This window comes from Pipistrellus kuhlii, unplaced genomic scaffold (assembly GCF_014108245.1).
Source record: "Pipistrellus kuhlii isolate mPipKuh1 unplaced genomic scaffold, mPipKuh1.p scaffold_m20_p_4, whole genome shotgun sequence".
Taxonomy (NCBI): domain Eukaryota; kingdom Metazoa; phylum Chordata; class Mammalia; order Chiroptera; family Vespertilionidae; genus Pipistrellus; species Pipistrellus kuhlii.
The window spans coordinates 32114799-32140293 of record NW_023425540.1 but is presented as its reverse complement, the minus strand read 5'-3'; the positions used below and the strand labels follow the sequence as shown (position 1 = coordinate 32140293).

Genomic DNA, 25495 nt, shown 5'->3' with positions numbered 1-25495 from the left:
ATGAGCTTCAGTACTAGCACCTCACAGTCCTCACAACAACCCCAGGACAGAAGCATTCTTCCAACCTCAGAGACCGGAAAACAGTTTGGAAAGGCCCAGTTACTTGATAAGGAACTTGGCAAGTAAGTAGCAAGAGTTGAAAATTCAAATCCATTGAATTCTATTTGACTCCCAGGGTTCTTTCCACTGCACAGCACAGCCGACAGAGGGAGTGATTTGGAGTCTTATGACAACTGTTGTAAATACTACCTGTGGCTTTTCACTATCTGTGACCCAGAGGGGCAAATTTCACGTCCTTTTTTAGTTGATTGCTTGCTGGAGACTCAGAAGGCTTCTGACTAGCCACTGAGAGCAGCATGCTCACGGAGGTCCCACAGGCCCGGGGAGCAGAGCACAGCCCTCCACAGATCCGAGAGTCAGCACCCATGAAACCCTGAATCTCTGCTGGCTTCCCCTTTTTTCATCTGCACACGAAGAGCTGGGCAATATGTTCAAACTAGGTGATGCTTGTATGATACTGTCACTGAAATATCTCCTGCTCTTTAAAATCTGATAAAAATATCAAGCCTCTTTTTCTTTTTTAACCCAAACTCAAATCATCATCTCTCACCATATATTAGGCCCCCTTTACCCCACACCCACTTCCCTCTGGTAATCACCATCCTGTTGTCTGTATCTACGAGTTTCAGTTTTCTATTCCACCTATGAGTGAAACCATATGGTTGCTTAGTTTTTTCTGATTAATTTTGTCAAGCCATTTCATTATCTCTGTACTTGGCAATTTATCTTGAATAAATCTTTGAAACTCCTTGAACTGAAATGTTATTTCTCTTTCCCCTATTCAAACTGCTCCTTTTATTCAAAGCCCATTTCAAGTCCTATTCTTCCCAAGAGCTTTTTCTGTCGACTCAATTACCCTAACAAGGTACCAATCACATCCTAAAATTATTTTTGTACTTACAATACAAGCCCTTTGGTCTAGTGCTTAACTAGACACGATGTGCTAATGGGTCCTTCCTCTTCAAATTGACACACTGCCTCAGACATCATCAGCTTTGCCTGTCCGTTCAAGTTCTATTTGGTAAAAACTACCAAAGATGTCTTTGTCCCATAATAACCCCTTCCCACAAATATCACTCACGTGCTCATTTCTATCCACAATAATAAAGTTGTCGCAAATGAATGATTTATATCCCTTTGTGGAAACGCCTGGGTACTGTGCTTCCAAAGCCCTCTGGTAAAGCCACGCGCTTGGGCAGTGAGGGGCCTGGAGATGCCACATTCCTACCAGGCCATTTCTCTGACCCAGTCACCTGCACTGGAGCCGTTCCTGAGCGAAGCTGTTCAGGATGGGGCATTTTCCCTGGGGTGTGTTATCGATTTTCACAGGTGAGAGACACTAAAGCATCCGTTTAATTCCAAACGGCCTATACAATTTCCAGAACAGCTGGGAGATACCACACAAAGGTAAAAATGGCTCACAGCAGGGTTTAAAATGACTGGGGCTTGCCGAGACCGGTTTGGCTCAATGGATAGAGAGTCGGCTTGGGGACTGAAAGGTCCCAGGTTCTATTCCGATCAAGGGCATGTACCTTGGTTGTGGGCATATCCCCGGTGGGGGGTGTGCAAGAGGCAGCTTGATCGATGACTCTCTCTCATCGATGTTTCTAACTCTCTATCTCTCTCCCTTCCTCTCTGTACAAAATTAATAAAAATATATTTTAAATGACTGGGGCTCAATTTTTTTTTTTTTTTTTGAAGAGGCTGTATGAATCCTGGGATCGTCTAGCAAGTGTTCGAGGCTTCATTTATTTTTATTCAACAGAGCTGGTGGAAGTAATCCGCCTTTGAAACTGGCACACCAACTCTCTTATAAACAAAATGTAGGTAGGGTCTACGATATATCAAGCAGTTTTGTTTTTAATCCTTACCAGAAGGTATTTTTAAATTGATTTCTAGGAAAGGGGAGAGGGGCATTCAAACATTATGTGAGAAATATCAACTGGTTGCCTCCCATATGCGTCCCAATCAGGGATCAAGCCTGCAATCTAGGTACACGTCGTGCCCCTGACTGGGAATCAAACCTGCAACCTTTCTGGTGTATGGGATAATGCTCCAACCAACTGAGCCACCCAGCTGGGGCTATCAAACACTTTTAAGCGTGTGTTATGAAAATGGTTGCAGATCAATCTTTTCTTTGGAAGAATTCAGCAGAAACTGATAAAGATGTTGAATCAGTTTACACCAGTCACTCATTAAACTCCCCCACTGATCCTACGACACCTGTATAGTAGACATTCTCAAAAACTCCACGTGATAAATTCATTTGTGGGTGTCTGTCACACCCTGGCTGGTGTTTAGCATCCATACCTCCCCTCTCCAGAGGGGGAGCCACTGAGAAGACCAGGAGGTGGTCCCACCTAGCCCTCCCCTGCAGCAGCCCCGCTTCTCCCTGGGGTCTGAGATGACCGCCACACTAGTCGGGAGGAAGTGAAAGATCAGAGCCCAACCTCTGGCCCAGAGATCTGCTTTCTTCCCCACCCGTGTGATCAGTTTAGGGAAGGCCGTCAACAAATGACTAAAGTGCCATGTTCCAAACCTGTGCCGACCTCTTCCCCCGGGGTCCTTCCAACACATCACCGCGTTCTCCCCTGCGGAGCCCAAAGGCAACCGCTGAGCTCAACACAGAGCTCAGAACTGCAAGACCCATTAACCAATGACCCACGCATCACAGGAGATGGAATCTTGGACCACCTCCTGGCCATCCTTGTCCACAGCCGTCTCTGCAGTTTACCTACAATGCGAGGCCCCCTGTGGAGCATCTTGCTTGCTGTGATCTGGAACACTCACACACCTGCCTTAAGTACCACTTCTGCTGCCTCTCTCACCTCTGGAGACCATATTTTGGGCCTGTCAACAGAAGCCCTGCCCAATACCCACACCTGGTTCTACTCCATCCCTACAGGAGGGTAGTCAGCACAGGCCCTCGCCTCTCTCAGTCTGCTCCATCCAAGTGGAGACAACCAACACTATCATGGAGCACCTAAATGAGCACAGCTTCCATCTCCACTGCCTGGCAGCAACCCTGGGTCCCCATGCCTGCCCACACAGAAATAAATCTGGGCACTCTCATGAGCTACCTCTGGGGTTTTATTTAAATTCTAAGCATAAATTAAGAATATAAGCAACACCTTTTGCTGGTCCTGAAACTTCACTTACAAGACTTTAGTCACTATTTTAAATGGCCAGCTTTTAACCAGTATATACAGCAAAGTGTGGCTGCTTAGACTTTGCACAGTAGAAGAAAGTTTAAATTAAACCCACTGCTAACACGGCCTACATTTCCTGCTTTGTCAAATGGCTAATTGAACGCCAGCCTGCTTTCAAAGAAGGGCCTGGCTTGCTCTAACGTGCTGCAGTGAACTCCCGGTTTCATGCTGCTTGCGTTCCTGAAAATGTTTATTTTGACAGACATTTCTCAGCATACCTGCTTCCAAAAAACACATTCCCAAATACTTTAAATTATATAGTAATTATAAATCCCCTACTTTCTACCTATTAGAAAGACAAACTAAAATGTCAACAACTAAAATGAGCTCCATAATTTACGCAAAACTAGAAGCATAAAAGTTGAGGGGGACAGAGAGCTATCCCCACAAGCTCATTGAAAACCACGATCATTTCAAATCCTCACACACTGAAATACAGATGACACCCACCACACACACGACCATTCAGCTAGTGGGTCTTTAACCACAAGAACACGTTATTATATTATGCTATTTCAGATGAAGTCTAAAGCCACCATTTATCATGCTCTAAAAATCAAACAAACAAGGAGTGAATCTGGAAAGTTCAAAGGGCACTTACCTGGTGCTGGCTGTCGCTCGCTCCATTCTGTTGAGATTAAAATTTCTATAACTTTTCGGAGGGGTTCAGCATTCTCAGAGCTACAGAAAAAAAAGAGTTCATTAGAAATCTTCTCCCTACACAACAGGCTCATCTTCATTGATACACATCCCAATGTAAATGTGCACATGGGTCTGGGAACTAATAATACCTTTAGAGTAAGTGTGAAGGACTACCCTCATCATCCCAAAACGCATGCTTCTCTTCTCTCACTCACCTGGCTGCGGGGAGTCTGAAAAGCAGAGGGCTGAAAAGTTCCGAGAGCACTCCTGCAGTCAAGAGGTTCTTGCTGGAGCTTTGGGAGAGCTTGAAGAAATGTTTGAGCAAATACTGAAGCGTAAGCCAATACTGATGAGGTATGTTAGGTGACCTAATGAGCTTCTTCAACAGCTGGATGTAGTCTTCGGAGCTTTGTACTTCTGCAAGTTAACAACAAAAACAAAAGGAGATGAGGAAAGAATAAAAGGTACTTCTAGGTGCCAGAGAATAAACACCTAAAAAATCCCTGTCCTTCTGGCTGTGGAAGAAGGAGCCATTTAAAACAAAGTCATCAGAAGCAGCAGACAGTCCATTTGTCCTTCTCATTAGAAAAGACATTGTGAGAGAGTAGAAGTCTCAAGTCAAATGGAAATGTAAGAAGTTTTGGGTGTTAAAAAAAAAAAAAAACAAACCACAAAAGGTTCAGGGTGTGCTGGCAGAAATCTGCCCTCTACTGAGCAGCTGCAAGTGTGATTGGCTCATTTGGAGGAGCATCAGATAAGTATCACAGGTTTTAACTTTGAAGGTTACAAACCACAATTTCCTGTCCCCAAAGCACTTTGACTGAGCATTAGCTCCTAAAAACTGAGTCCCCTTCCCTCCACACTTTTGTAATGGCCACTTGAAGACAATGGTAAGAATAGCCCCCAGGTTCCCTGGACCAAGCATGGAGGCCTTCACTGATGCAGTGAACTCTGTGAATACCGATAAAGGTGAACAATTAGCCACTTCAGCATGGGGACAGGTTTCCTAAGCAAAGGAGGAGCTGGGTCTTCTATTGGATGTTAATGGAGGGAAGTTGTACGAATTTGAGTGGGGGTGGATGTGTCAAGAGCGGTGGTGGAGGTGGGGGGGAGGAGGAGGAAAGAGTCCTACTATTATTTTCTAAAAAATCATCTCTTCATATGCAGACTACACAAGCACAGCCACATCTCAATACATGTTCAATGAGGTTCTCCAAGAGAAAACAAACCTGGGGCTAAAGAAATCATTTCATTGTAAACAGCTACAGGAATGACGGGATTTGGTAGGTCCGAGAGATAGCGTTTGAAAGCGTCTGCTAAAACTTGAACATCAACTGCTTCCAAGTCCACGGAGGCGGCATCTATGATAAAAACATAAAAAAAATTTCAGACATTTTATACAGTGGTTGGAGGCCAATTCTCTGAATGTCTGACTTAAAGGTGACATATGAAAGGAAGCAGTAAGGACTTACATGAGTTTCTCACAGGGGTTGCCCTGGCATTTTTAAACTATTTTCCTTTGTGTCAGTCTATCTCCAACACAGTGAGCACTTAGCTTGAAGGCCCTTGGCCATGGTGCTGGGAGCACACTCCCAGACTTTGGGGCAATAAAAAATTGTTGTGTCTCTTCATTCATATGCAGAAGCCCTAACTCCCATATCTCAGAATGTGTCTATATTTGGAGATAAGGCCATCAAAGAGGTTTTAAGTTAAAAGGAGGCCATTAGGGTAGGCCCTAATCCAATCTAACTGGTGTCCTTCTAGAAAGAGGAACTTTAGATACACAGACACTAGGGGTGCACACCTAGAGGAAGTGCCACGTGAGGACACAGTGAGAAGGTGGCCATCTGTAAACCAGAGAGGGGTCTCAGAAGAAACCAAACCTGCCTTCATCTGGGACTTCCAGCTTAAGAACTGTGAAAAAGCAGGCTTCTATTTTTTTAAGTAATCCAGTCTGTAGAATTTTGCTTATGACAGCTCTAACAAACTAATGTAGTCCCCAAAATATTTCTGGAGGGTGCTTTTGCCCTGAAAGTGGGAGGGGTGGGGGAAGGGAGGGTTTGCCTAGGGGTGTCTAATCACATAATAAATGCTTCCTAAAACCTCAACAGGAAAATGTAAAATGCAAATTCTTAGACTTCCTAAAATTTGAGTTGCTAAATACTGCATCTCAGAATTAATATAAGTTTAAACCAACAGAGTGACTGATTGACACAGTAAGGTATTTTAGCAATCTCAAGACTACCCATAAAAATAACCTGAGCATCTTTAACACATGTCCCCCTAATTCTGACAGGGTACTATGATCAGGGAATTACTAACCTAACCCGTGGGCTCTGAACCATCTCAGAAGAATAGTACCACAAGCATATCTGTCTAGCAAATCCTTCAGCTAGAAAAGAGGTCAGGCAATTCAAGGATGGGGTGAAATGAATCACAGCCACTCTGAGTGCTTGAGAGAGAACACGCACGGTGCTCAGGAGAAAGAAGGGGTTCTGGGGCAGGAATGGCCATCCAGAAACAAGGGGCGTTTGGCTGCACTCTGTGACATGAAGGGTAACTTGAAGAAAATGATCTGGAGACTCAATAAAGAAAAGGTGAGCTGATGCATAAAATGCTGCATCTTTAAAGTGATCTATTAATTGTGGTGTTAAAAATAAGTTGGAAAGCAGAGCTGTTGGAAGTGACAATAACACTTTTGGTCATTTGAATTCTAATACAGCTAGAAATGTGTGAGACATTACCCAGAACTAACATAATGTGTGACTGACTGGATGAGGCTGAGCCTGAAGAGGATGAGCAAGATGATGTTTGAGCATGAGTAGAGGGTGGTATTCTGGATTCCATGAACCAAGTGTGATGATATATATCACTCCAGGTTGAGCCTGAAGCTACAACAGTTCCCTGGACACATCCTTATCAAATCCAAACTTGCCCAACTAAGTAGGCAGATTTTGCAAAAGATAATCGCACACCATAAAGTTCATTTCATGGAAAATGTTGGCAGGTTTGAATAAAAGAATTATTGAACTTGAAAGGTAGAGAGTCAAAGGGTTAAATCACTTAAATGTCCTACAAAGAACTGTCGAGAGACATCACATTAGATATGTCCCAAGCGTGGGAAAGGCGATACTAGGTCTTTGGATAAAGGATCCACTCACCTCGAAAGTAATGCAACTACTTACTAGTGGACTGTCAAGCAAAATTGTGTGTGAATCACTATGGGAACATTACATTACCCCTGTCTATTGGGCAAGCTGCTGCCTACCCCCTCACACTTCGCCCCATTTGCTTCGTTTATACTAAGTCTCTTTGCCAGCAAATTACTTAATTTGTTCATCCTAAAAAATGTGATAAACCAATGGGTGATGTGGTATAAACATTAAGACACTAAATATTCCACATGTCCCTCCATCAGGCAGGGTTCCTGCTGTCTTCTCTGCCAGAGCAGTGCTGATGAGCCACATCTCTATCATGATACATCCCACTCAGGATGCTAATGGCTGTCTCCCTGCTGGACTGAGAGTACCTCAAGGGCATGGAGTATGGCTCCTACCTGTTCCTCTTGCCTCTCTCAGAATGTGCCTGTTCAATGTTTTGTGGACTAAACTATATAAAAAGAGTTAGGCTTTGGTAAATTAACATTGCTCTAACACCAGAGATGTATCCCAAAGAGCCTTAACCATCTTTGAATGAAATAGCCTTATTTTAAGTCTTTGGCAAATCCTTGCATCAGCTCACCTTATGTCAAATTCCACTAAAATTCATTGCATAGTATGTTCTATTTATTTTCTTAATGTAACTTCTAAAGTTTCTTGGAGTTTCTGATCTTTGTCCTATGTCTTCTTTTTTGCATTAAAGCACTTCCAAGAGCCTTCCATGACTTTCGAAGCTATCTGGCTGTACAATCTTTAGATCTGGGTTGGGGAAGTTCACATTCTGCCACCTCACTTTCACCGAGTTCTACTTAAGACAGATAACCAGTAAACTGTCCACCACTTCAGCCCTCCTACAACTGGAATGGCACTTCCTCCTCAACTGACCTCTTTATTTGTGGCTCCCAGTTTTTCTGCCCCACTGCACCCCCATCAGAGATCTGGCAACGTCTGGAGACATTTTTTTGTCACAACTGGAGGAGGAGGGCATCTAGTGGGTAGAGGCTGCTAGCCTATTCTATCTTGCATAGGACATCAAAGAACTTTATCCTAAAATGTCAATTACAATATTGAGGTTTAAAAGGCCTAACTTTTTAAAAACTGAGATATTATATTACCTATAGGTGCACAACAAAATGGTTTCTATTTGTATATATTGTGAAATGATGATCACAGTAAGTCTAATTAACAAAAATTATTTTGATGAGAACTTTTAAAGAAAAAACCTGATTCAGGTTAAGAAAAACCAAAATAGGAAAAAATTCACATAAGAACAAAATAATTCATTTTAGGGCAATATAGTGGGAACAAAAGTATAAGGACTTTTGGAATCAGAACAATTTGGGTGCAAGTTACAGCTTTCAATTAGCAATAACTGATGCCTAAATTGCAAAGTTAAAATGTGGGTGAAATAAGAGAATTTACTAGTTGATAATAAAAGTGAGCTGTAGTCTTCCAGTCTGCCTTTTCAGACACTGGCAATTCACAGCGTTGGTTAAAAGATAATGTTTCTGTTTAGTGTAAGTAACTTAACTCTGAGCTTCTTCCAGAATAGTACAATATTTTTTATGTATTGAAAATCCTCAAGCTGGAAACAGCCCCGAAGGATCAACTCCTAAATTTAGATATTTCTTACCTTTTTTTTTTGTGTGCCACAAAATTCACTTTTATAGTACAGAATCGAAATGTCAAATGAAACCAGTGTTCTATGTGTGTGTTTTGATCTCAAAAGGGGAAGGAAATCTGTCAAAATATATTGTTGATGTGCATTTTGGTTATTTATTCCACCTCACAAGTGGTGTGAGGATTTTTTTAAAAAACTAAACTGCATCATTTGTGTTTGGTCACATTTAAAAACATAACCACTATTTCTCAAATAACTCCCATTGCATTGGTCTCTGATGTCTAAACATTTCCTGTGACTTTTAACATGTTCAACTTGACCGATTTTCTGACCAAAACATGTATCACTATTTCAACTGACTCAGAAAAGAAAAAAAAAATTCAGTTTCCTTAACACCCTAGTAAAACTGTTAAAAAATAAATAAAAACAGGTCTCTCACCTAGAGTTTTATGCTTTTCAACTTCTAATGACCTACTCTGTGGGCAAGACAGGAGATACAGCAGTACAGAGGACATGTGCTGCATATGATTTCCGTGACAAAGGGAGGGGGGGAAAGTAAAAACAAAACATTTTTTAAGCTCCAAACATTCAGGTGGTGCATTTCAAGTGAAACTATGTACTGATAAAGATCTAATCTCCTTTATCCCCTGAAACATTGTTTCTAAAAATTTTGAAGCTGCCTCATACTTCAGATTTTCATTTGCTAACTATCATGTGAACATTCTTTGCACATGTCTGAAAAAGCTTCTTCTAAAATGGGTTCACTCTTTTTTGTTCAAATACCCATCAACTAAAATAATGTGAAGAGGAAAATTATGTTTCTAAAAAAGAAAAGTGTTGAAAAGAAATGAAGGATCTGAGAGTTCATGTAAAAATTGATATTAAAGTGATGGCAAGTAAATTTATCCACATGTGTACAGTTTTATTCAGTCTGGCAAAAGAAGGAAGGGACAAATAACAGTACCACTACTTGGCTGAATGTCATTAATTGGTGTGCAGGAGCTGGGTTGTAACCACTCACAAGGGCCACTCCAACTGTGCTCAATTCTGCCCAAGTTGGAGTGCTGTGAAAACATGCAAGTCGGAAATTGAGCATGGTTAGAATATTTACACCACAGAAACGGGCAAATGCAACCAACCAGGGCTTTTTTCCTCTTTCAGAATTGGTTTACTAGTACACTGTGGACTATAACAATATCATGATGTTACTTAATGTAAATATGGCACTAAAAAGCAAGCAATCAAGAAAGGAAGGAAGAAAGCAAGACAGAAAGAAAAGAAAGGGAATGGGAAAGAGAAAAGGAAAGAAAAGAGGGAAAAGGAAAAGGTCAGAAGAGACATTTGTTAAATAACACAAAGAAGTATTCTTTAAACTGATCCAGATGAGTTAGATGTAGCCAGCTTCAGGGTCAGAGAAAGATGGTAGATCTGCAGAGCCAGAGAAACCCCAAGAGGCTGTTTCTCTCCCCTGCAACTCCAGAGGCCAGGGCTGTGATGATGGCCAACATGTCTACCGGCAGGCATGCACACACACCCCAACACAGGAGTCAAACATCAAAGGCCTGCACCGTTACCATAATAGGGCAGAGGGAGCTATGCTTGATGTCTGGGCTCCCTTCAAACTTAGAAGGTAGCATGGTTAAGTTCAAGCGTTGTGTGCTTTACCCGAAACAGAAAGGTAAGCACTGTCGTTGCCATCTGTATCTATAGCTCCATGGCACTCACCACAATCAAGAAGCTGTCGTAATTCTGCTGGGTTGCTGGAGCTCTGTGTTCTGTATAGAGTTGAACATTCCAGACCTAGGACACAAAACAGAGTGAGCATGCGAAACACAGCTCTCTGGAGAACCTGTGAGCCTGCTGCCAGAAAGACATTTCAGTTTCCATCCAATATCTATTCTAGATGTGTACCAAATATTCTTGGAAGTCAACGCCTACTGTTAATCCTATCTGGCATGTCAATAACTTTGGACAAAATTTTCTGTCCACGTTTTTTATATATATATATATATTTTTTTTAATATGGAGAACTTAATAGTTTTCATAGAGTAACTACATGTTAATATGAAGCAAGAAATTGAACCAAGATTATGTCCCTAGGACACAGCAACGCATGGCTTGGGTATCTAGCACAGGATCTGATAAACGCCCAAGAGTCGAACATAAGTTGTAATGCCCATGAAACAAGGATGTAACAAGTCAGCTGATTCCCTCTACCCGGTCAGCATACCTTTCTTTTCAATGGCTTCTACTAGCTTGATAAGAAGAGGTGGAGCGATGTCAGGAGGGGCAAACTGTTCTGCAAGATCCGGAAGGGTCAAAGCTGCAAATAAACAAAATCCCATGATTACCATATTTAATTTGGGGCAATGAGTACATCATGCAACAATGAAGAAAATTTGATTGCAAAATAATTTAGTTCTGTTTGACAGAAGTAAACTTAGTCCAGAGCTCGAGAGAGCCCTGTGCTGGACCCCCTCCAGTAGTGCCTCTTCCCACATTGTTATGAGTTTGGGGGCCAAGACACAGGGCCTTGTCTCCAAGGACACACTCAGAATACACACTTGGAATACTAAAATTCCTTGCCCTGGAGGCTTCTCCTGGCCTCTTCCCCAGATCCACCCTCCCCAGGGTAGGACTCCCTACCCTTGGGCCCAGATGGAAGGGAGTTTGGCTGTGCTAGGCCCCTGAAATGTGGCCTCCTGGTCCTTAATGAATAAATAACTGTACAGGCAGGAGGACAGAACAGACTTTATCCATTTGTTAATGTAATTTATAACTTTAAAAATATCCAGACACAGGAGTACATGGGTTTCCTTTTGTACTCTTGTCCAAATGTCAGAATTGGGCCAATATCAGATTTGGAAGTCAACAGACACAATCACTGGCCACTTGACACTCAGGTTAAGTCCCTCTGTACTTGCATCAGAGCCTTTATTTGCTTACACTGTTTTGGTCAATTAATATCCTAAGAAATGTGATACTTTTTCATTTTTCCATGCTCTGTTTACATGTTTTACTGATTATAATGATTCAAAAGAAAAAAAATTGAACTGCATGACACAAATGTCCTTCAACATTACATTGATAACTGTATTCTCACTCCACAATCATATGAAGCATTTTAAATAAAAAATTTTTATCATAATAAACCAGAAGAGGGAGCTAAATATATCCACCTCAAATTTCTCAAACTGCAAAATATAGGTAAAATAATAACCTTTATGAAAATATCTACATGTGCAACCTGCTTGTTGACCATCGATTAATAACTTTTTAGACATTTAAGGTTCATTACTGTGTACTTCAATCTAGGAATAGTTTATATAAGATAGGCTAAATATTTACAATTTTGTTTCAATGAAATCTTAGGTGTGTAATTATTATAAGCCACATATCACGTTAAGCAAATTTCTAATAAGCGGTCCTCTTTCTTTTCCTTTTTCTTTTTAAATATATTTTATTGATTTTTTTACAGAAAGGAAGAGAGAGGGATAGTTAGAAACATCAATGAGAGAGAAACATCGATCAGCTGCCTCCTGCATACCCCCCTACTGGGGATGTGCCCGCAACCAAGGTACATGCCCTTGACCGGAATCGAACCTGGGACCTTTCAGTCCGCAGGCTGACACTCTATCCACTGAGCCAAACTGGTTTTGGCAGCGGTCCTCTTTCTAATACTATGAGTTTGTATAAGACAACAACAGATTTATGATACAAAAATAAATAAAATTGTTAACAAATTTTGACCTCAGAGAATTAATGGTCTTATATCATTTTGCAAACCTGATACCCTTTTAGACTGCAGCTTATCCTGTGATAGACAACACCTGATTTTGCCACCCATCTCTATTAGCCATTGCAGCCACCTAGGACAAAAAAGCTAAATTATGGGAGAAAATCCTCAGCAGCACTGTCTAGTGCATCGGTCGCCCACCTTTTGAACCTCACGAATCACTGGTTGGCGACCTCTGGTCTAGTGGAACTTTCTGTGGTGATGAAAATGTTCTCATAGCTGTGCTAGTCAATAAAGCAGTGACTAGCCACAGGTAGCTACTGAGTACTTGAAATGCAGCTGCTGGGGCTGAGAAACTGAATTTTTAAGTTGTATTGATTTAAATTAAAATAGCTGTATGTGGCTAGTGACCCCACTATTGGAAAGCACAGTCCTAGCAGAGTTGGCTTTGTGCTCTATAGACTCCCATTATCAAGTCATCCTAAAGCCATCCCTGAACTCTGGGCATGCAAAACTGGGTGACTGTGTGCTACTGTAACATCACTGGAATCCCTTTTTTACTTCCTGAAGGCAGGACAGATATGCCACTGACTTTGCAGACAGTCACTATGCAGATAGTTGAGTGAGAACTTTTACCTCTCCTGCGTTTCCTTTACCTGCCTGGGCCTATGGATCACTTAAGAATTTGCTAGGAATTCAGAGTACCACCACAGGGCTCTGGAATTGGAATATCCAGCATGGAGTCAGTGATCTGTTTTGGATTAATGATGTTTTAGGATGTGCTGTTAAAATGTTGATGTGGGTGACTCCTTGAAAAAATCCAGCAATGCCACCCCAAGTCTCTAAATGTTAAAATATGAGCATACCTGAAAAGCACTTAAAATACAAATGCTTTGAAAGTCTCATATAGACTTAACTTAAAACTTTGTAAAAAGAAAAACTATAAAATAAAAGAGCACACCATTTAATTTCCCAGGATTAACTATATAAGCTACCGTGTTTCCCCAAAAATAAGACTTCCTCCGAAAATAAGACTCAGCACATGGAAAGATAAGACATCCCTGAAAATAAGACCTAGCGCAACTTTGGGAGAAAAAATTAATGTAAGACACTGTCTTATTTTCAGGGAAACAGGGTATTTCCCCTTGCCTTTCAAAGACTATAAGCTCATAAAAATATCCTCCCCCATAAATGCCTTCTCTACTGAACAAAATGAAATGTCATCAGCATATGTAGCAGAAGGAAAACAGAAAGGTAGAGAAATGATGTGCAGAAATTTTATTAATTAGGATTCACTGTCATTCTCTTCTTAGCCCTCTCAAACTTGCAGGTCTTACTTATTAGCACATGCCAAGATGCAGAAAACTAACAATTAAATCATAAATCCATGAGCCCACATATCCATCCAACACTCATCCAATTAATATGCCCAATTCTACTTTCTCTTCACTGGTAAATTACACAAGCATTTAAGCATTATGCTTTTTAAATTAAAAAGCAAATCTTTGAAGTTGGAAACTGAAAATGAAATTACTTAATAAAGGTTTATCTCTATTCAGAATCTTATCAAAATAATCATTTCTGCAGGCAAATATGAAAGTTAAATTAAATATTAAAGATTTCACCTAATTGTGAATTGAAATATATACCCAACAGCTGTTATATTACTAAGTTGGCTATCTTTCTATTTCTTCACTTCAGCTTGAAGGGGAGAAAGAAAACAAATTCCTCTTTTCCCACTTCTTTCAATGTTTCCTTGGGAAAAAAAAAAAAAAAAAAAAAAAAAAAGATAGTAGTTTAGTTTCAGTATCCTGAGTTATAAAATACCATTTGTTTCACTCACACAAGTGTTATATGAAGTTTCTAAAATACATTGTGATAACTATCAGGTATCTGGAACTTTTCTCAGAGTACACACCAGATTACTGCAAAAAGAAAGGAGTTGTATGTATGTGATAGGAAGTAGAGGAAATATACTGAACTTCCTACTGAATGTTTAATATTGAAAAAAAGCTTTATTACCTAAATGTATGAATCATCACAGCTGATCAAGGTTTTACAATAGGGGTTTCAAAAGGTAAACTTACAGGGAGACAATTTTTAAAAGTAACAATGCAAGGATTTCCTATTCTCTAGTACAATATCTGTGATTCAATCCATTTCCCCTTTAAAATATTTAAACAGGGAATTGGAAGTCCTACCCAGAAACATTTGAAGTTCACATCTTTTCCTTCAGGCAACAGGATCCACTAACATCAAAAGTCTAAAAAACATTCTAAAGCAAAAATATTCATTATTTCAACAATTCTAAAATTGATTCTTTTAATTATATTAAATACTCAAAGTCAATATCTACTTTTCCATGAGATCTCATTTAAAAAAAAAATCCAACAGGAAATGGCAATTGCTAGGAATTACCAAATTTGGTAAGTTGTTCTTTCCAAAGTCCTTGATAAACCCCACATCATACAGTTCAATAAACCAAAATGTAATGGGCCTTAAAAAAGATATAGATCATCTATGGTGGCTATCAAACAAAACAGAAATTAGCATGCTCCTCATAAAGTTTGCACATAAATTCTCATTAGATTTCATCTTCCAGACAGATTTTTGTACCTAAATGAGGAATGCTTTTTATCTGTGAATCCTGTGGTAGCCAGTGTATAAGTCTGGGGAGGAAAGTCCACTCTCAAGAATCTGTGAATGCAGATTCTTTACTGACTCATTTTTTTTTTTTTATCAGAAGAAATCAGTATTATGTAAGAAGAAAGAAGTCAAAAAACGAACAGCAGTAGGGTCTGAAAGAGGCAAAGCCAAGATGTATTGTTTCCTAAGACAAGAGGAATCGGTCTTCACCACTGAACTAGGTGGTCCAAACTACAGAAAGAATTTCTGATGACACATCAGGTTCTGCATTTTCCACTGGTTCTATTTTTCCCCCTTTGCCCCGGTGACAGCCAATCATGTAGACAGCAGAGAGCCTTCTCTCCAAACTCAGGCCCGTCCCAAACCACTAACATGGACAGGCCCGAACAGTCCTTGGGCACCAGGGTGTGTGGGAGACAGTGGCATTCCTCGCACTGCACGGTGCCAACACCGCTACAAAGTGCAAGATGAAACCAGCACACAGCCACACCTTTTGGAGGCGGTCTCCATAAAAAAAGATATTTTAGACTTAGTGCCTGGCAGGGACGAATGGAAAGTTTAAGCTGAAATTCTGGGGCTCCAGAGACTGCCCAAGCCAAGTACATTTCATGACTGCTGAAAGCAGCTTGGAAGTACATGAAAAACGGCCCCTTACCTTTTAAAATCTAATACAAATATGTGGAAGAGGGTGTATATGCAAAGTGTGGATCGATATTAAGTCAAGATGTTTATCTAATCTCTGTTGCTGAATCAAACTTAATTTTTGTCTGAAACAATCTTATTATTTCAATTTTTTAAAAAAATGTACATTCTGGTGGGCAAGAAACCAACAAATCCCAATACTTTTCTTAAAAAAACCTTATAAGCACACTCATACTTTATGCCTATAATGGTTCATACCCTGAATGTTTAAACTCCTTAAGCTCTATGGGCAAAGCCATGCTAGCAAGACAATGCAGCTTAAGCGAAGCAAAAAAATAAATAAATAAAATTTATGAGTTCCTTAATGTGGAGCATACCTGTTTCATCAGCAGTAGAGAAATTATTAAAAGCACAGGTTTAAAGCCAAAGAGACCTTGGTTTTGTCACTTATTGAGTATAATCTTGGGCATGTTAATTAATTTGAACCTCACTGTATTAATCTATAAAATGGGAATAATTATTAGTATAAGAGTGACTCAATGGATACTATAAATCAGCATGGTGGGCACAGTGCCCAGTATGTAGAAAGCACAAACTAATGGGTAGCTATGATTAATTTAGAATTATTCATGCAATCTTTTTCATTATTATTGTTAATAGATTTTTAAAATACCCAATTGCAATGCCACATTTTAAAACCAGAAAATATTATTATTAAGACAGAAAGAATTATCAATTCTTTTTAAAGGTAGCAAACAAAAAGCATATGAGAAGGTACACACCTGCATTTTTATTTTATGTATAACATATCCAACATTTTTACAGAAGTCATATTTAAAATATCACATTATTTTTACTGTATTTCTCTTTTTCCCTAGAAGGACCATTATACTAGATCTATGTGAGTTGTTATTCTTCAGTTTTCCAAATATTAAAAAAAAAAAAATGATGTTGGAATGCTACTGAACTTGGTGGGAAGGAGCTTTTTTGGGAGAGGAAGGAATATGGGCAACTAAAAATAGAAGTAAAAAGAGTAGATGTGAAAGTAAATCTTCAGCCATAGCTACATCATGTCCAGAGATAACTAGTTGAAAGGAATTAAAAGAATTTTCAACAGATTTAAACAAAGTTTGCAAATTTTTTCAGATACCCTAAACCAGTGGTCGGTAAACTCATTAGTCAACAGAGCCAAATATCAACAGTACAACGACTGAAATTTCTTTTGAGAGCCAAGTTTTTTAAACTTAAACTTCTTCTATCGCCACTTCTTCAAAATAGACTAGCCCAGGCCGTGATATTTTATGGAAGAGCCACACTCAAGGGGCCAAAGAGCCGCATGTGGCTCAAGAGCCACAGTTTGCCAACTGACGAAGGCCCTAAACTAGTCTTCAATATCTTTGTTTCATCTTCTCCTACTAATCTCCTCTGCTCCACAGCTTAAAAACAAATGAAGGGAATCTGAACTCCTCTATCAATTTAGCTTTATTTCTAGACAGCAAACCAGTATAGGAAACAAATAGCAGGCAAAGTTCTTATTAAACATAAAAAGACATTACAGCTTTGCTTCTGATGGCCTCAGCTAAAGCCTCAGAGTTAAGGTTACTGAAAGGCAAGACTACTCTTTGACAGGCTAGCCTAATTAATTGTGATTCTTATCACCTAAATTGGAGTCTGATTTAAAGATTAGCATTTACAGTGCATAGCAAATTAAAATGCTGAGCAGGATGTAAGTGGGGTAGAAAGGGACTCACCTCTCTCTTCATCAGGAAAATAATTTATAGTTGACTCTGTGGGATTTAGGTAAAGATTTATAAGGAAAGTTGGCCTGTTGGCTTAGAAAGATTCCAGAGAAGTATGACTAAGAGCCCCCCCCCTCCCCCCCCTGGAAAGACGGAAAAACCAGGTGGTGACACAAACAATGGGTCCTGGACCATTTGTAGAATAAGTGACTATTACTGAACATCAATTAGGAGCCACACCCAGTAGTATTCTACAAACATAATTTCATTTATTATGTATAGCAGTTCAAAGGCATCATTATTATCCCCAATTTCAAGCTTAGGAGACTAAGCCTAGAGAAATTAAGTCATTTAGTCAAGGTAGCAAAGCTCAAAAGTAGTGACCCTAAGGTTCAGCTTGGACCTCTTTCTCTCCACCAGAGTCTACAAGCTCTATTCAGAAAAGACATCTATCATGCGTTTCCCCAAACTAGGTATCTGATGCTTGATCCCATGAGCAGCCATCGTACTTTCCAGTGTGTGAAGTAAGGCTACACAGTTTTACTCCCACAAAATAAGCAAGTTGGTACAATTTGTATAATTCTCCCTCACTATGAAACATTCTGAAATGCAAGTAATTAATTAACACCATGAAGAGAAAGCAAAGGGATCGCCATTAACAAGAGGGAGTTGGGGACTCCAGGGGAGCCTGGCTGTCTCCACTGTGGTTCAGGAGAACCACTCCTCTCCCATTTGTACGTACCTGGTCACAGATTTCAAGTCAAAGGTATAAAATGCAATGCTAGAAATGCTTACAAATAATTAAGCAAGGTCTTCCAGTGTAAATTGAGAAGCCCAATCCCGTAAGAATTAAAGATCCTCCAACCATGAGAGGGCAGAGAGGAACTGGATAGAAAGATGTTACTGGTGAAACTGAAGACCAGAAGGAAGTGTTCTGATCTAGGTAGGAACCTCACTAACTGCACGGAAGCAAGACGCTGGCTGACCAAGGAGAGAGAGCAAAAGGGTGGGTGGGGAGTAGGGGGATGGTTTGTGGACCTGCCAAAGTGGAAAATCTGTCCAGCTAGGTGGAACAGGCAGTTTGAAGAAAGCCTGGATAGAAATCAGAGGAAAGAACCACTAGAATCCATTCTAATAACTAGAGAGAGAACAGTTTTCTCTCTGATGTATTACAATACCAAAAAGTACAGAGAACTGTAGTGAATCCCCCATATATCCTCATCCTAGACTCCAAATATACTATCTTACTGTTTTATCACTTATCCATACAGCAATCTCTTACCTTTTTTTTTTTTTAATACATTTCAAATATGTTACAGAAATCAATTACTATGGACTGACTTGTCCTCCCCTTCCCCACCAAATCCATATGTTAAAGCCTCAACTCCCAATAGGACGGTATTTCGAGATGGAACCTTTGGGAAGTAATTAAGTTTGGATGAGCTCCTGAGGGCGGAGCCATCATTATGGGATTAGTGCCCTTGTAAGAAAAGATGCCAGAGACTCTCCCCTTTTCCTCTTTGCTATGTGAGGACACAGAGAAAAGACAACTGCTTGCAAGCTAGGGAAGGAAGAGCCCTCCCTAGAACCCAACCATACAGGCATCCTGACTTCCAGTCACCTGAACCGTTAGAAACAAGTTTCTGTTGTTGAAGCGACCCAGTCTATGGGATTTCATCACAGCAGCCCACAGAGAGGAAATATACTGCAGCCACAGAGAGGAAAGGCACTTTTAGTCTAAGGGGGAAAAAGTCAAATACCAATTTTATAGCTATTTAGCAAACATTCCCAAGGCAGTGCTTCCTGAACTCAATATGCAAGGTAAAAACCTACTTCAGTAGGGTGGGGGTGGGGTTTAGGGTTCTGTATTTCCAACAAGCTGCCAGGTGATATCCAGGCTGCTGGTCCGTGGACCACACTTTGAGTAGCAAGGATTTAGGATGAGTCCATCAGTTCTGGAGAGAAAAATCTAGATCATAGTGGGAGACAGGATCCTAACAACCGTCATACTTGACACTTATTGCCTTTTAGGCCCTAAAAGATCCCAGGAGCCCAACTTCTGAACCTGTATTGGGCAGGTGATGCTGACCGATGCAGAGGGTCTAGCCAAAAAACTCTAATTAGACCTGATATGATACCTAATGAGATACCAAAAGAGAGAGACTAGCTGCTACTTTATGCATCTGTGTATCCCTTGTGGAAAGAGATCACATGGCCACAACTTGCCAAGTTCCCACAGTAAGTTCTCCTGATGCCCACAGCAGAATGTTTTGCACCTTCTGCCACATTCGAGGACACAGCCATTTACGCTGTGACGGGGCTGGGAGAGGGGAGGAGGAGTGACAGGAAATGCTAGAAAGGCTGCTCTAGCCATTACTATCATTGCTGCTAGGACTAGTACTGCTACTGGTTGTTCTCGTGCACTGAACACCTGGTACTGACTTCACTGTGTTCAGTGCTGTGTGTGCTTGGTCTCATTTCATCTTTATAACCCTGGAGGTACTGTGACCATCTCCACTGTGCAGATGAGGAAACTGAGACTAGGAAAAGTTAAGCATATTGCCCAGTAGCTGGCAAAAGCAGGATTTAGAAGAATTGGTCAACTTCAAAGCCAGCCATGGCCGCTCTGAATCTCAGTTCCCTCACTGCACAGACTCACTGCATGACAACATTCTGGTGGTTACAAAGCCAGGGAGAGCTTGAAAAATCTTTGCAGGATGTGGATGGAAAAGCACTTGGCAACGGGAGACACATACAAGTACAACCTTTAGTGACCAGAGGTATGTTTGTTCAACTTGAGCTTGGACTGGTGGGCCATTTTCTCGCCAGCACCTCGGTTTTATCAGGATTGAACCCCTGCCAGCCCACTCAGTTAGGCTAAATATTTTCAGGATAGCATTTATTAAATATTTTCTCATAAGGCTAAACTAAGCACATTCTTCCCCAAGGACGTAATGGGCTTTATTCAGCTGAATATGGCTGGCTAACTTAGCACTTTCGGCAAGGTACAAATGGACTATTCTGGACCATTGCTGGGTGGAGAAGGAGCCCAGCAAATAACCTACAAGTACATATATTTTGTAACTTATATTCCAAAGGATTCCAAAATGAAATCTTACTAAGATATGCTTACTAAGTATATGAAGGGAGTTAAAGTGCTTATGAAGGGAGAGGGAGAAGAGAGGGGGGGGGAAAAAAAAAAAGGACCTATGTGTGGAATTGGGAAGAAAAAAAAGGCAAAAAAAAAAAAAAAAAAAAAAAAAAAAAAAGCAAGAGGCCAGAAAATATTGAATAGAAAATTTCCTACCAGCTAATACATAAAATTTTCATTAGAAAATAACATACAGTGTTTAGTCATTTTTTTTTAATAACAGCTCTTTTTAAATCACTGATACAAAACTAAGCTATCCATGTATAACAAAGGTTATAATTTTGAGGTAAAAGTACTAGTAAACACAATCCTAAACAATGGTGTGTGGTGGGTTTTTTTTTTTAAATGAGCAATATACTTTGATTACCTCAGACCCGTGGTCGGCAAACTGCGGATCTCGAGCCACATATGGCTCTTTGGACCCTTGAGTGTGGCTCTTCTACAAACAGCCTAGGCGAGTCTATTTTGAAAAAGTGGCGTTAGAAGAAATTTAAAAAATTTGGCTCTCAAAAGAAATTTCAGTCGTTGTACTGTTGATATTTGGCTCTGTTGACTAATGAGTTTGCCGACCACTGCCTCAGACAAATGTGTTTAGTTCTGGTGGGCCAATAAAATCTCATATATCTCATGTACTGTAATCTTCTCAGCTAAAAAAAAAATTCATGGTTTGTTCTGTTTATGATTTTCTTTTTAAGTATAATGATTTTAGATCGCCGATCTGGGCAGCAGTTGGATCATATCATTAAATTCTCAAGCTTAGGATGATAAGAAAGCATACAATGCTAGACACTTATTTGTGCCAGACCAATCTACCCTTTTTTAAAAAAACACACCAATACAACAATACTGGTATTCAGGAAACACTACAGATAGAACAGAAGCAACACATAAAACATATGATGATTACAGAAAGAAGACTGCCTGTGTACCTCAAGAGTCTCAGAAACAAGCAAAAAACTATACAGATAGGTGATCGATGAGAACTGGGTATTTTTATAAATGCTTCAAAGTAAGCAGGAAAAAAAGTAGCTATGTCAAATAAACGAGAGCTAAGTGTTGAAAGGGAAGGAGTGAGGAAAAAAAAAAAAAAGTAACTGGATACAGATAAGAAACTACTCAATCAGTAATTTTTACCAACTCAAGTTTCTTGCTAGAAAACATATTGGTAACAATTTGTAGATAGTACATGACTAAAACTTCCCAGTGAGAAATGGGAATGGTAAGGAAAACGTTGATTTGCTATAATGAAAATACCTGTAATGTTGTTAATTGAAAGTACCCGGTGAGGCAGGCTGGGGGTGGAGGGGCGGCCCAGGGGCGGCAGCAATCACTGATCACTGCAGGGTGTTCCTCTCCACATTCTCATCTCAGAGTCCCCTTGTTCTTAGCCACCTATGCCCCACTTCTCCATTGCACCACTTGCTCTTCAGTTGAAAGGGAAGTGATAAGGCCTGCGCATGGGAGGGAGGGAATTTTGTACATTTTGTTCTATCAGATTAGGCCTCAGTAATTATGAATTATGAGCTGTCAACTTCTTTTTCATCTGCTATAGAATATGCTTCTTAGAAATTGTGCCTATAAATAAAACAACAGATGTTTTTTGCTGGCTTCCATGGGAGCTTGGGTAATTTTTTAAAAGGGCCTAGAAGTTAAGCAAATTAATTTAAAAGGCTACATTAGGTTTCCCCCTGTTGGTCACTTTTTGCATTATCTATTTCAAGGCACATACTCATTTTAGGCCAGAAAATACTTTTTGGGGGCCACTTAATGTAACCTCTTGGAGAAAATAGAAAGAGATTTAATTTATAAAATACGTTGCAACCTTTCTATGACTTTTATGTAAAAAAAAATACTCCTTACCTATGCATGGTTACTATAGCATATGAAAACAGTTGAAAAGCCATTGCGAAGTAATAGAAAAAAAATATATCAGACAATAGGTGAGGAGATGAGTTCCAGATGTGTCAATCACGGGGACACACACACACACACACACACACACAGCTCTAGGCCTTCATTTCCACATCAAGGAAGTGGGAAGGTTTAGCTAAGAAGTTGTAACATAATTTCTAGTCCTTCAATTCCATGATTGGAAGACAAAAAACAAAGAGATCACAAGACCAACATAAAACTACTAAGTTACATTTAATTATGAATTACTCTCAAAACAACTCTATTTTCTCTTTAGGCACTGCATTGTTGTAAACCTGGCAAAAATCACGGGGGATGAAGTTGGTACCAAGTAAAAAATTAGTTCAAATATGGGGGGTAGGGGAGGTAATGACGCGATTTAATTATATTTTTTTGGGCTACTTTAACTTATAATTTCTACTGTGGGAGGGAAAGCTTTTTTGAAGTAGGATTTTCAAGTGAGATATAAATTTCAATCTGTCAGAATGAACAAATTAAAAAGGACTAAAACATTTCTCCAATGTCTATATGTAGATCTAAGAGAGGAAACTAAGTAACTACATGTTCTTAAAGTCAAGACTACCACAAATCAGAGACTGTCACTTTTACCTCGGTTTCTATACTTCATGAATTAGGGGATGGAGATCATGGAAGTCAGGCTGAGGGAGGTGAGGAGGCAAGAAAACAGTCACTGGCCTAGATGCTGCTCTAGTCACTTAGGTCATTTTCTTGAGTCATGACAACAGTCTTGCGAAGCACATCAGTCTCACTCTGTACATGGGAAATACAGAGGTTAGGTGACTATGGCAAGGTCACCTGACTAGTGTCTGGCAGAGCAGACACCACAGCCCAAGTCTGTCTGAAATTATCTCATCATGAGAAGGTTCTATCATCATCCCCATTTTACAGAGGGGAACACTGAGATTCAGAGAGGTTTTGTGATTTGTCTGGGCTCACACATCTGGTTTAGAAGGCATAAAGCCATCTTCCTTCCAAAGGGTCCTTGTGTACTAATTCCGTGTCATCCCATGAGTTCCTTCAGGGAATATGGTTCCTGCAGAGACTGCACCTTTTCTTGGTACAGCCCAGTGCACTACTCTGGAAACTGGACTGCCAAGAGCCAGTCCACAAAGTAAGAAAGATAAGAGTTCTCTAGTTTAAGAGCAGACCTGGAAAGTAGGGAGCTCAAGAACAGCCACTCCCTGATCGGCCCATTTCCTACATACTGTATTTTTAAAATGCTATGATATTCTACCGGATGTTGAGCATATCTGATCTACACCCACTATATGAGAGGACTTCCCATTCATGATGACAACCAACCCTCTTCATCCTTGAAAATCACAGTATGAGGCAAGCCATTTCCATGGTCCTCTCTCTACCAACTGATCATTTTGGAAGACAAGACATGGGTATACATGAAAATCAGTCCAGAATGCCAGTATTATAAAACCCCACACTCAAACCCCATATAATTAACCAATGTCACCCTAATAAATTTCAAAAGTTAGAAACTGAATTAGTTTCATTAAAAAGAAAAGAAATCCAACAGAATATAAAAATCAGCACCATGCAGAATTTACACCAGAAATTCAGAGGGGAAAAAAAAAAAAAAGGCTTTTAGTAATCTTTAATGATGGGGTCCAATTATGAATCCTTTATGTGACTTAGAATTTTCTAGTAGCCACATTACCAGTGAAAATAAACAGGTTACATCTTTTATTTAACCCTATATATCCAAAATATTATCATTTCAGCATGCAAGGGTGGGCAAAAGTAGGTTGACAGTTGAATTACAAAGAAATAATACAAGAATAAACTGTTTCACCTACTCACAACTGTCAACCTGCTTTTGCCCACACCTGCACAATCTATAATATATAAAAGCTGTTACTGCGATATATTATGTTCTTCTACACTCTTAGCTCATCTCAGCTTGACCCGGCCACACTCAATGGCTCAGTGCAACTGTGACGCATGGTGGTGGCCCAGCACTGGGCAGCATGGCTCTAGAAGAGTCTTCAGTTTTCTCAGTGTGAATCTGGTTCTCTGGAGAATGTGTGAGCTTTGAAATAAAACTAAAAAGCTACACAAAGAACCTATAATACTTCCTTATATCCCGAGAGGGCCAGAGTTCTGCCTTCTTCAATTGCAGCGCATAAGGCTAATGTAAAGCCACTGTAGAGGCATTCAGTCCGGGTGGATGGGAGAGGGCTGAGACACTACAGTGTTCATTACCATAAATGCTAAGAACACCAGGAAGCAGGTATCCTGGTGTCTGTGACAATGCCCAGGGTGGGGTGGGGGCATTAGGCAGACCTGTAAGTTGATTCTTCAGATATGCCACGATCAGTAAAGCTGTTTCATCTGAGGGCTCTCTGTCTGCTACTGGCTACCCTTAGAATGAGTATGAAGTGTGTCTGGAACCTCCTGTTAGACACAGTAAGCTGACTGCAGCTGACATCGGTCCCGTTTTCAGGGCAAGGCTGCCACAGTCTAGCTATTAAGTAAAAAGGCCTAAGTCTGCTGAGGTTCACATCTTAACAACTTGAGCTGCAATCATTTCATTTATGAAATTAGTGATCATTAACATGTCTGATATTGGCTACAAGACAAATGAACTTCTGTTAATACTAAAGGGGGAGGAGGTAGAAATGTGTACCTAGTATTGGAGGCAGAGAGCTGTCTTTCCTCCTGATAAGATATCCACTGGCCTGTATTTTGATAGCCCAGTACCTTCGCATTCAAAGTCTCTACTTAACACACCCTCTATACTAGGGGTGTCGAACTCAATCAGAGAAGGGGCCAAAATCTAAAATCCAGCCTAAATCGCGGGCCGAATGGTTTACTGAACAGTCATAAATTGTCATTGTGATGGAAACGCAGCGGAGTGCAGTGATGACAGCGCGGTGCGGGCCACATTGCAAGGCCTGGCGGGACGGATTTGGCCCGCGGGCCTTGTGTTTGACACATGTGCTCT

The 25495-nt window shown here is 40.3% G+C and overlaps 1 protein-coding gene across 4 annotated transcripts in view; it reads right to left on the bottom strand.

The window, feature by feature from the left end:
* The window catches only part of PIK3R1 (phosphoinositide-3-kinase regulatory subunit 1), an 85309-nt gene that overhangs the window by 17199 nt on the left and 42615 nt on the right, over positions 1-25495 (bottom strand). The window contains exons 1-6 of one of the 4 annotated variants that reach the window (XM_036411028.2): positions 15043-15058; positions 10921-11013; positions 10416-10490; positions 5141-5272; positions 4127-4328; positions 3871-3950 (exon numbers count right to left, since the gene is read on the bottom strand). In XM_036411028.2, the coding sequence (XP_036266921.1) occupies positions 3871-3950; positions 4127-4328; positions 5141-5159 (301 nt within the window). In that variant the 5' untranslated portion in view covers positions 5160-5272; positions 10416-10490; positions 10921-11013; positions 15043-15058. Of the gene's footprint in view, positions 1-3870; positions 3951-4126; positions 4329-5140; positions 5273-10355; positions 10491-10920; positions 11014-15042; positions 15059-25495 lie in introns of those variants that run through there. The other 3 variants (XM_036411025.2, XM_036411026.2, XM_036411027.2) reach the window with 3 other exon arrangements.